A 12,803-nucleotide genomic window follows, 5' to 3' on the forward strand; every position below is an offset into this window, starting at 1 on the left:
ATGAGGAAAAACAGCATCTGTAGTTACTATAAAATATATTTTATAAAGTCTGAAGAACCTCACTCATTTAGCAATAAGATGATGCACCTGTAAGCGTGTTAGTGGAATACCTAAGCTAGAAAGCCCTGAGAATCCCAGTTCACAAAATACGATATAATCTAAATAGTTTTTTAATTCTTTGAGCTAGAATCATCAATTAAAGGACTTTTTCTGCTATAAATGTCCACAAAAATTATCAACCTTTTCTTTTTCAGAGCTTACCAATACATATGAAGTATCCTTAACTGCCTCTTATTCAGCTCCACGCTACCTCAGAAAAGTAAGGTTTTCTTACTCAGAGGAAATTCTTGAAAGATCTAAAAAAGCAAACATTGACTTAAGTCTTGTAGTATACTGAAATTACATCCTACATTATAGTCACACCCCCTTGTACCTCAGGAGAATGAAAACCATCAGTGTGTCAAAGGATAGTAGAAGATATTAAAGTAATGAGATTTACTGACCAGCCACATCTTAGCAGTCTGCAAGAAGAAATACTTCACAAGGTAAAAACTCACATCTCATTCCAGACAGTTTATATTACAGAGGAAAACACCACCTTTCCTGACCCCACAGAGTAAAATTACTTCTGATCCTAATCAGGTGATCAGTTTAACCCTAAGCATGTAAGCAAATTATACCCAGTTAACACCTGACATGCTAACAAACTGCCCCATTTTATCTACTGGGAATCTTCTCATTTAAGAAAGGGCAGACCCTTTCTATGCTACGCACCAGGAAGGAACATAAATGTCCTGGTATGTACAGAAGAATAGAAGAACTGGTATGTGGACCAGTTAAAAAACTTTCTGTTGAGGGATTGTGTAAGAAATGTACACAAACAAGTTTCCCATTAAACTTCTCTGGCAAAGTCAATAAGTATCCAAAGCTTTATATCACAAACTTTATATTCTGACTCATGATCACTTCACCATGTCATACATATCCTTTCATTAATTTATAAATGTCTGTATAGAAGTAGTTCAGGTCCCTGCCTCCATGACCTTGTCTGGAAAGCAGTTCCAGAGCTTTGTACAGATTACCAAGAACCTTCTTTTAAATATCTAATTTATTCATAATTGTTTGTAAGTATCTGATCTTGAAATAGTGTTATCCTTTAACATAAAAGTCTTCTTCCCTCACGTCTACCCCCACACATACTTATAAAGATATAACCATATGCCCTTTCAAGCGTTGTTTTGCCAGATAAGCTATTTACATCACAGCTGAGAAAATAGGTACTCCTTTTCCCCTAACCATCCCACTCTGCACCTGCTGTGAATCAATGTGGGTCATGAGAACTGTAAACAACATTCTGAGAGTTGTCTTACCAATGCCTTTTAAAGCAGTATTAACACTTTATTGTCTTCACTGAAAATCATTCATGTAATATATTCTGAAACTGCCTCACGGCCATGGCATAATGATGGTTCATAATCACCATACAGCAGAGTATATACTATACCTCTTCCCTTTACTATTGCCAGCAATTATCAAGACATTACCTTATTCTAAAAGAATACAATGTTAATTCCCAATCACCCAGCTCTACTTTCCATACTATTACGTTTCCATTTTGTCAGTCCATAAGGTCATTTATTTTTTTCTGATATGCTATTCATAGTCCAGTTTTGTGCCATCTCTCAATGCCGTATCTATTCCCCTACATTTACCAAGTTCAAAAATACTACTTAAATCAGTGCCGAGATCAGTCCTAGAGGAATTCTACTAGCAAACTCCTTTCATTTTGATGTTTCCATTTTTAACAGAACCATCTTTTAATATAACCCTTTACGCAGTTCCTCTTCCACCTTACAATTCTTTCATTAAAGCCCACCTTCTCCACCTTAAATAACTTCCCCCAAGGAACAATATAATGCCTTTTGTTGATCAAGGTAGATTAGGTTTACTGCATTACTCTTCTCTGGGACAATTATCTTATCAAAGAAAGATATTAAGTTAGTGTGATATGATCTGCCCTTGATAAAACCATGTTGTAGTTATTCCCACTCTCCATTTGCTCCAGGTCCTTGAAAATTTTTCCCTTCAGAATCTACTCAAAGTCCTTTCTTAGTGTTGAGGTCAAACTACCGCATCCACATTTTATTTGACCACCTCTTTTCCCTTTTATGAATACAGGGAATAACTTTATTATTCTTTAGTTGTATTGAGCTAGCGCTGAATTGAACAGATACACATAAAATCCCTGCAAATGCATTCTGTGCTAATCAGCATTTGTGGATACTTTCAGTGCCCTGAAATGGGTGTTGTTTAAACCTCTCTGTTTCATCACAGTAAGTAGGCTAGGTTTGGCTGATGGCTCGCTTACAGAAACTTAATTGATTTGCTTCATTCCCTTAAGCACCTTTTTACTATTCTTGTTCAATATATTATCCCCACTGAAAAATGAAACAAAGCATTCATTTGCTATTTCAATTGTACCTAGAATGTAGTTAACCTCCATTTAATTTCTGGTATTCTATGTTTCCTTACTTCTTACTTCTGTACTCCCTTTTACTAATCTGTTTGAAGAACCATTTCATATTTGGTTTAATTGGGCAAGCCATCTCAGCTAAATTTTTGGCCATGCTGATATCTTTTTTATCACTTTTGAGATCATCCATTATGAACTAGGAAAGGGTGTGGTGTGTGATACAGAGAAGACTGACACATCTCTAACCCTTATCTCCTTTAGCACTCCCCAGAAAATTGAATTGTGCCTTCGTGCAAAATTACACTAACTTCAACAAGAAGTATGGAGTACTGACCACAATACGGAAATAATTTAGGTGTGTTCATGCTGATAGGACCTCATCCCTTTCAGCTTACAAATTTGCAGGAACCATTAAAAGATATTTCTGAATAGCTAGAGCCTGTCTTAAAAAATTCACCAAGGACTGGGAAGTTCCCAGAGAAATATGACATGCTAAACTTAGTGTTTGTCTTTATTCTCTGGCAGAATATTACACCAGACAGATTAAGTTTTAAGAAAAGTACTAGGACAAATTATTGAACAATTGAACTGCAGATACTTGGAAGAAAAATAAACAAATATAAAACACCATTCAACTTTGGTTTGTCATGAACAGATCATGTCACACTATTTAACTTACTTCTCTGATATGGCAGCTGGCCAGAAGGGTGAAAGTGATACAGCAAATGGGTTGTACCTTGACATTGATAAAGGACTTTGACACTGACACTGGATTTTCATAGTCTTGTGTCATATTCTCATAAATAAACTATTTTCTAAATCCAGATTGTTGCAAAATAGAAGGTCATACTGGGGGAAGAGCCATCTCAAACCTATTTTTTTCTTACATTCCTTGGGCTTCTGCTGCTGGCCATTGTCACAGAGAGGCTGGGTACTCCTTTGGGCTGAGCTGGCAGAACCGTGGCCCTGATCTCCCACAAGGTCTGCAGTATTCACTGCTATCAAGAGTGCATAGCTGATTGAAAACTTGCTCTTGGTGAATAGCTTTTGATTATTTACTCTTCAGGACTTCACAAAAGGGATCCCACAGAAGTCTGAGCCAGATCCAACATGGAGTTTTTACCATCTTGGAAGATGGAATAGAGAGTGTACTTACAAAATGTGCACAAGTCAGTGTATAGTATTGAGGAGGGGACAGACGCTGGGGAAGGGAAACAGAGTGTTTTGGAAGAAAGAATCAGAATTCAGAATACCATGACACATGGGAAAGATTGTGTGGAAGATTCACTAAGGGCAAAAGCAACACGGTACATTCAATGACAATAAATCTAATGCACACACGAAGGATAAGGAATGCTTGACCAAGAAGCTGCCCAGCAGAAAAGGATCTAAGAACACCAAAAATGGTGAATATGGGGAAAGAAACAAGGGAAAGAGACTAAGAAAACATGACTGATGCATAAAGGGTGGAGGAACTGAGTGTGTTTACTCTGGCTAATAAGCACAGGACAGGGAGAGCCAGGCAGGACAGCCATCTGCCAGATCTTCCTGAAAAGCTCTGCCCGTGCAGAAGTTCGCTCTCCCCATGAGTCAGGGGTGCTTTTTCGGACCCAACTGTAGAGATAAAACAGACAATCCCATGCTGTGCTTTCCAGCTCTCCTTGCCTATGAGTCTCGTGTCATCGACTCCGTGTGTCCTAGTGGATTAATCCTATAAATAAAGATTGCAAATATAAATATGTGTCTGCATCAGGCTCTTCATCATTAACTCCTTTGGTTAATGAGCTTTTTTTTTTTTTTCTTTTTGCAGCACTGGAAGATCTAACACCATTCATAATCAACAATTGGTTCTAAACTGGTATTTAAGCTATGTGTATTGCTTTTAGCAATGGAAAAAGAGGGTTAAAAACACCATCGACAACAGCATAGTCATGATTTTTTTAAAAAGAAAGAGGCACAGGCCAAAACATATGTGAAAACACATAAGAAAACACAATGTGTTATTCACTTTTACAAATTCTGCAGCTTCAACTATGTATATTAATTTTGTATTCAAAGAACTGACTTACTGAGAGTGTTTAAAATGTTCTGATTTAACTCTCAAAATAAGAAAAATGTCATTATTTTAAAGGAAGCAACATCTTTGCTATTTATTTTAATTCACTTTCCTTATGTTATCTTCTTTCTAAAAAGAGAAGCTGTAAAAAGACAAACCCACAAGAATTATTTACATACTTTTCACACAATCTGTAAATAGACATGTTTAATGCTTCTGAAGAGAAGTCACTGTAATACAATGCAAATTATTATTTCATGAATGTGGCACAATTGATAATACATGCTTACTGCAGCTGTGATTTTCTACTGTACTTGAATTTAATGCTTTTATTATCCTGCCTAGGCACTGAGTCCTGGCATATGTATGCAGATGTGTGCTGTGAAGCCTTTGAAAATTTCAGGATTAAAGATAACTAATCTCTCGAATCATCGGTGGGAAGGAATGTGGAAGGGATAGAAGCACAACTTCTATCTATAGGTTCTCATTTTTTATGTCATCTCTAAAAAACATTAAATTGTAGCATAACATCTGTATCAATAGGCAGTTAAGTTTATATAGTGTTATTTATCATTGTTAAGTCTTCATTAAATATGTTCCTCTGTCCACAAAAGGCTGTACAGAAAACAGAGGACACAGTTTTATAGAGATAAATTTATTAGATTGGATTTTACAAAGCAGGTTTTAAAACATGCAGGTAGAACATACTTTTTCCACAATATTCCAGAGGAAAGTAGTATTCTGAAAACTGTTCAGATTATTTGGAATGAGTAGGGACAACAGCTTTTTTTCCCTGAATAAATAATTAGAATTCAAAACTTTCTTACAAAACAGTTTGTCACTGAAAAATACCTACCATCTGGCCCAATTTTGGTGAGAGGATCTATGAGACCATGCAGTTTCAATAGTTATGTTAAAAGCAGTCTTTCAGATTCAGGGTAAATGTTTTAGTCAAACTGAGTTAGCTTTTCCTCAAATAGGCAGTACTTCCTTGGTTTGGGCACTTGCATGGAATGGGGAATAATCTCTATTGCTGCCTAATTCAGGCCATGGGCATGTATCCAAGCCTTCCAAATGTCTAAGGAAACTGTTATATCTGTTATATTTTTAAGCAGGAACATGGATGGAACTGTAAAATTAATCTTATGAAAACCATTAGCAGAGAAGCCTAAAAGTGTAATGGATGACCCTTAGTTTCGTATGGGGGTTCTTATCAGCATGCAGAGAAACTCATTTGGCTTTAAAGCATACAGCACAAGTATAACAATCTAACCTAGCACTAAATTATGCCTCCTGTTATGAATAAAGACAATAAAGCAGTTCCATTTTAGTCATCTACACATTTTTCCTACAATTGCAGCATCAAGTAGAAACAGAGCTTAAAGAACAAACATAAACATTTTAAAATCTCCTGAAATATTTTAGAAGAAATAATGACAGCTGCTCATCTAATAATTTAGCAGCATTGTGTATGAACTTCTGAGAATCAATTGAAATGGAAATATTTTTTTTTTACTTTGATGAACTAACTTTAAAATTATTACTTTTTATGTTTCATTGTTCATTCAGATTTTTCTATGATTAAGATAAAATGTATGTGACAAAAAGAGATAAGCTAGCGTACTGGCATTATATGGTTATAGGAAAAATACCATACTTGATTAAAATGAAGTATTTTCAACAGATTGTTTAATGCATTTCAATCTAAGATTACATCTTTTGCATGAAAGTCCCAGTTCTCAAAATGTTTCTTTAACAGCCCTTTATTCAGAAGATTTAATGGCACCCATCTTCTCATAAGACATTACAACATAATGGATAACTCATTTACATTTCTGCTAATAAAAATTTTTTTAAAATCTCTTTTATAAATGGAAGATACAAACAATTACATTCCAAATAGTGTTTTTTTCACTGTGCTGTAGATTCCACTGGGTGCCAACTTAGTAATAACAGTATTGATGTAAAGCAAACTGCAGTTTTCCAGCCAAATTAAAAAAAATTACTACAAAAATGTAAAGCCAAGGCAGTATTTTGTACTGTGATATGCACTCCAGATCTGAAAAGCTCTTTCTCCATTAGAGAAGTTACTACCATTATGCCAAGATAAATAAGAGTTCTGATAAATGTTTCAAAATGAGCACTTCATTTGTCGCTTATCCAAATACTACAGAACAGCAAAGTAAAGAAGAGTTAGGATAGATGCAGTAAAAGAGATGACTAAAATACATGTAAGACTCTAAAAGACTACAGAGGAACAACTTGGACAACTATATAACAGCACAGTTACCAATCAGCAGAGAAAGCAGGTGTTGCGTGATTATAACAAAAGACAATAGAAAACTTATATTTAAAAACATGAAAGATTAATCTTTGCTTTTGTAATCCAGAGGGATCCAATGAAGCCTTTCCAGATGGAATTAAACAAAATCTTGGATGTAAGACTCAAACGGAGATATCACAATGCAAACAGCAGGCTCTGTCCTTATAAAGAACATCTGTTGTGAAGTTGTTTACATTCCTACCAAAGTGGAAAAGAGTATAGCTGATTTTCCATTGCAGCCAGACATATTAAGGGGAGTACAAAGTTACTTAGTGTGTTTTTTAATTAACACACCCAGCTTTTCACTAACTCACAATTCTGTCACCTGAAAAAACAGACAGATAGGGATTTCAGGCACAGAGAAACGTTTTGTATTCATTTGCATATAATTTGACAGGGATTTATTTCTACATTTTCCATTATTTTATATTTTATTATATGAATTTTTGTAGGTCATTCCCTCCCCGTTTCAAGAAGGAAACAGGGTTTTCATTCGTGAGTCCCTTGCTGAGCAGCCTACTAGAAATGGAGAGCTTCCAGTCTGTGGGGTAGTGGTTTGCTCTCTCTTCCAGAGATAACTACTAGACTGCATTTAACCTGAGTTCCTCAGGGATTTAGAGATAGATCATAAATTATAGGTTATTACTGCATTTTAATGTTCCTCTTCTCTGCTGTCTTGCTGTAGTTTTGCAGAAGTAGCTGAGTTCCTTCTTGTTCTTTCTTTTTCTCTTTTTCTTTTCTTTTTATTACTAGGAACAAAAATATTTTCAAGCAGAGACCACCAAGTGCTTGTTTTGCTGTTCCTGTGCTCCCCACTTTCCACCCAGCCTGGGCAGGAGACAGGCAATGGAAGAGACATAACAGCTCCATCCTCCCCTGTGGTGCAATGGGTGGCCAGCACGAGGGGGAAAACAACCACACAAAATGCTCTTGATTTGCATTAAAACCATTTTATTACATATTACCATTTTACACTGCTTGCTGTATTTTAACAATGGGTTTTTTAAATAGTAGAGCTAATGCTTTGATTTTAAAAAACACATTATGAAATTAATTTTGAATAAGTCTGCTATTTTTTATGCTTACTTACACCAAATAATTACTGGGTGCACATGTGCTCGCACACACACACACGCGCACAGCTTTATTCCTTCATATAAGGCAGAAAAATGTTAGTGCAAAAATAGATGGTAAATATAAAGCACACCAAGAGCAAAGAAAGACCAAAGCAATGTAGGTTGAGAAGGTTTGCTATAAATACAACTTTTTGAAAGTAAGCAGTATAGCTTGCATATGGAAAAAATAATATTAACAGTGCTTAAGGACAAAGCAACTACAATCCTCTAATTTCTAGCTTCTAATATATATATATTCAGGGTGAAGACTGTATAACATCATCTAATTTTTACCCTGCCACTTCTTTACCTTTTCTTCTTTCATTTTTGGCTTTCAGATAAACAATTTTTGAAACAATCTGAGCATATATGATTTAGAAATAAATTACAATAATAAATATTTTTATAGTGACTTGAAATTACAAACAAAATTTTTCTTTTCTTCTTCCTACACAAACTAGAGAAAAAACTTGTAGAAGAAACTTTACTATTAGCACAGCAGCCTGATTACAAAGGCCAATTACTAATTTTGAAGTACACTAGAAAGACATGACCTGATTACAGCACAGTGATTAAGATACAGATATAGATTAAGATTAGGATGTACTGATATGACTGACAGAATAAAATTAAAGTCACCTTTCTAACAGCTAGTGATTTACAAAAGATCTTATACTTTGCAAAAGTTGGAGTCAAACAAAGGCAGTTCACATTTTGCTCTTATTCTGAAACATTTAGGTTCACACCATCTCATCCATTTCATGGGAGCCAGGCAACTGCATGCCTTTGAAGTAATGGCCTTGATCCCGATTCTGAAAGCACTTGTATGTGTTTCATATGCATGGTCCCTTTATACAATCCTGAGTTGTTATTGCGAGTTATTTACCATGTAAAAAGCAAGCACATGGCAAATAGCTGCAGGAGTCAAAAGCTATGAAGTTTTAATGTCAAATACTTGTACTGCTTTGAATTTTTTCAGTCTCTGAAGGAATCTTCTCCAGAATTGTTAATCACTCTGAATGGTCATTCTCAGACAGTGAGAAAGTACAGTTGGAGCCAGACTCTTCTTTCTAGGGAGAGCAGTTCCTTTGCCATAATTAGAGGCACTGAAGCACCCTCCACAAAACACAGTCATTTCTTTAATAAGTGACACTGAACACTATCCCAGCCTACAGAAGCTTTCTAGTTTGAAACACAAAAGCAGTCAAGTCTCAAAAACTTCAAAGAAAGCTTTTCATTTATTTTCTCCTTGATCCACTGATAGAGCAGTTAATTTTCTAGAATTTTTTAAAATTACTTTTTCACTCATCAGACCTGTGTAACAAATCACTGTCTCAATCACCAAATGTTCCCATTTGACTCATCTGCTTTTCCTTTGGCCTTTGGTTAGAAAGCTTTGTTTCTGAAACACTTTTTAAATTCACTTTTGTGAACTCTTCTCCCTTAGTTGCAATTTGTTCTATTAAAAAAAAAAAAAAAAATTTACATTTCCTGCAACATAATGTGCTAGGTTCAGGTTTTTAAATTTCATCAGATCCCACATTTTCTTTCTTAAATAGAGCAATGTCTTTTCTTTAAAAAGCACTATTTTATAGCACGCTATAAGCTGTAACATGGTACCTTTTAAGCAGTAAATGTTATAACAAAATATTTTTCCAGAATTCTCAGACTCATTCTTAGAACTTAGAGTGGCTTTTTCACTAATTAGACATTTGTACTCTCATATATATTGTTTTGCATTTTACAAAGATTTTCTCTATCTAATTTCTGAACTTTGCTGCTGCCTATCTATTCTAAGACAGACCTCTTCTGAGGAAAACTCTTTAACAAGACAGGACTGTCAATAATCCTAATCTTTTTCAGTGTTAAAAAGGCTGGAAGGCTATAAGGTTCCACTCCTCCAGGCTTTTTCTGCCCTAAAGCAAACAGGCCAACTTCACACAGGTATTCCCTGCAGGAAATGTAGTTAATCATTTTCAAGATGTAGGAACAAACCCTGGAATATGAATTACATTTTTAACTGGGTATTTACATTCCTAGGTATACCATCCAGTAATGTGCAAACTAGAAAGTTGCAGAAGCTCAGAGCACAGTAAATTCATACACAAGTATGTTCCAGAAGATTGTACAATGGGCTGCCTTATGATCTTTGCTTACTGGGACCAACTGGAACAGAAACTGTCATTTTACGTTAGTGGTGAAACGCAGCTGAGTTGGGTCTGATCGGCGCTACTTAAGTTTGATGTAGTCATGCTTACCATCTTCTGCATGACAGCAGATTTTAGCCTACTTCCTTAGCATCTAAGGTTAGATATCGATCTTCAAAAGACAAATAAACCTGAGCAGATATAATATTTTAAAAGGATGGTGTTCATGCCATTAAAAAAAAGAAGTAGAAAAAGCAGCTTCTGAGCAGCACAAAACCAGTATAAAGTGTGTGGTCCTAGAGGAATAAAGCCATAGCTGTTTGATCCAAACTCTGCAGACTCCATGTCGGAACCAGCATTTCACAGATGAGCACAAGTTCCCATCTCCTGTATTTCCCGTGTGGGCTCCCCGGGCCAGTCATTCATGTTTCCCTCTGCCCAAGTTCACCCTCACCCCCCTACCCTCTGCAGCCCACATGTCTCACCCATCCTCTTCCTCTTCTGCTGCATCCCATCTGCTGGGGTTGCTTCCCTCTGTGGTTTGGGGTTTATTTCCTGACCCCAGGGAGGCAGAGGCCAGAGGGCAGAGCCAAGCACGCCAAGCCCTGAGGGATGGGGCTGTGGCTGGGCCCAGCCTCACCTTCCTCCAGGGCATGCTGGCTTTAACCAACCAACCCCCTGCAAAGGCAGCAAGGCCCAGAGAGCCCACAGATTCCACGAGAAGACAAGAAATGAACCTGGATGCTTTGTTCCAGCAAATAGAGCTCACAGAGAAGCAGGCGAGGGAGAAAAGGCACCTCATCCAGCAAGGTCTGCCTGATGGCTGCCATTCTGTGGGGCCGGGGTCAGCACTGACCACACTTCATGGCCCCTCCATGTCCTGGGGCAAGGGCAGGGTGGCCCCATGGTGCTGTCATGAGGGGACCTTTGTTGGTGAAAGCTTGGCATCAGCCAGGCTGGCTGCTTCTTGCCAATGGCATGGGTTTATAAGAATGTAACTTTTACAAACCCAGCGTGTTTTCTTACAGATTTTTGTTGTGTTGCAGTTAAATTCAACATAAATAAGAGTTATGAAAAAATTAACCAAATAAAAGAAGAGCTGAGCACTGCAAAAATGAAATTAGAAACCAAGGTAAGCAGGCACGTTTATAGTACACATAATAATGAAATATATTGTTTATAAACACGTGACCTATTCTTTCAGGTACATTCATTAACATTTTCAAGGAGTTTGCTTTACCTACTGAATAACACGGCACTGAGAAAACGTAGACTGTGTGTTTCTGTGGTGAAAAAAGATCTGTCAAGGTCTTTCCCCCCTCACAGAGCTCACCTTTCAGGCTGGCCTCTGGCTGTGTTCAGGGGCTCGCTCACCTCAGGGGTAGGAACCTTTCCAGATAATGCTTCCAAGGTCTGGAAACACTGGTGATGGCACAAGTGCATGTGGAAGTCACCCCTGTCCTGCAGGCAGCGCTTGGCAGGGAGCCCACCATGGTGCCAGGGCGGTCTGAGCCCAGGACGCAGCCCCAGGCATGGGCCACAGGCAGGCCCGCTGTCCAGGAGCCATGGGAGAATTTCTCCTAACAGCCCTGGCGCTTGTCAGCCTTCCCTTTGGAGGCTGGGAAGCCATCCCTCTGTTGCCCACTGCCCTTCACTACAGGCCTTTCACGGAAAACACACGGAAACATTCCCTGTGTTTACTTCACAGGATCTGGAGTGGTATGCTGAAGATCCCCCTGTGAGCCTGGGCTCACAGTTAGCGCTCGTAAGGCCTAAGAGTTTTTCTAGGGATGCCGAAGACAGAGAACAGTTACCGAATCTATTTAGTGTTTTTAAGATTTTATTACACTTTCCATTTAACCAAACTGCAGATGTCTTTTCAGATTAAGCTTCCCATTTTGCAGAGCTTTTCACCATTAATACTTGTGGTTACCAATGATTTAAAAAAACATTTGCTTATGCCTGAAAATAAAGTCTAAATATCATCCCTTGTGCTCTTAAGTGTCTGTGCTGGCAGAATGTTTGTGCACAACAGGAAAGCATATGGAGCCTCCTTTGAAGTAGGAACTGTTGTATCCTATCGCTTAAATAAACATCTTCAAGAACCTTTAGAGGATTGCCTTAACTAGTTCTGAAAATAAATGTTTGGGGCATGATTTTCATCCTTCCAAAACCAGACTTTTCTGCCTTTTGTAAAAGACTATGTAATACGTATAGTAAATATCAACATTACTGCAAGGGGGTCAGTGTAAAAGAGAACTCTTTTACAAATAATTACTGGTTGCAGATTGAGACTCTATTCACACAAGCAGTTATTGTCAATCTCAAAGCCCCAAAGTGCTTTAAAATAGTAACTTATTTAACCAATGCAGATTATATCTGGATGTTGCTTGTTAGGTAATGTCCTTTGTAGGCTTGCTCATAAATTTATTTATGAACATCACAATTTTATGTTTATAATACTTATTTGTTATTGATGCATTGTGATTTATAATCGGGGTTTATGTGGTAGGTACAGAAGGTCCCAAGCGTAGAGCCATTACTGTAAATGACTAATGGGAAGAGCTGAAGAACTATTCCTAATTAAATCTTATGTGCTTTACCCATCAGGATTAATAATATACTCACTGATGTTCACAAAAAATATATTTTACTTGCTTGCTTAGTGTGACTTTGATTCATTTATAGA

At 37.3% G+C, this 12,803-nt stretch overlaps 2 protein-coding genes across 2 annotated transcripts in view; both read left to right on the top strand.

Annotated features, from left to right (window-relative positions):
- The window catches only part of LOC308070027 (pancreatic lipase-related protein 2-like), a 182,092-nt gene that overhangs the window by 81,370 nt on the left and 87,919 nt on the right, over positions 1-12,803 (top strand). The window lies entirely within an intron of this gene.
- Positions 215-12,803, top strand: part of CCDC172 (coiled-coil domain containing 172) — a 52,058-nt gene continuing 39,469 nt past the window's right edge. The window contains exons 1-2 of the mRNA XM_080403280.1: positions 215-10,924; positions 11,161-11,246. Of these exons, the coding sequence (XP_080259406.1) occupies positions 10,591-10,924; positions 11,161-11,246 (420 nt within the window). The 5' untranslated portion in view covers positions 215-10,590. The remainder of the gene's footprint in view (positions 10,925-11,160; positions 11,247-12,803) is intronic.

The sequence above is a fragment of the Falco punctatus genome (assembly GCF_963210335.1).
Source record: "Falco punctatus genome assembly, chromosome: 9".
In the NCBI taxonomy this organism is placed as follows: Eukaryota; Metazoa; Chordata; class Aves; order Falconiformes; family Falconidae; genus Falco; species Falco punctatus.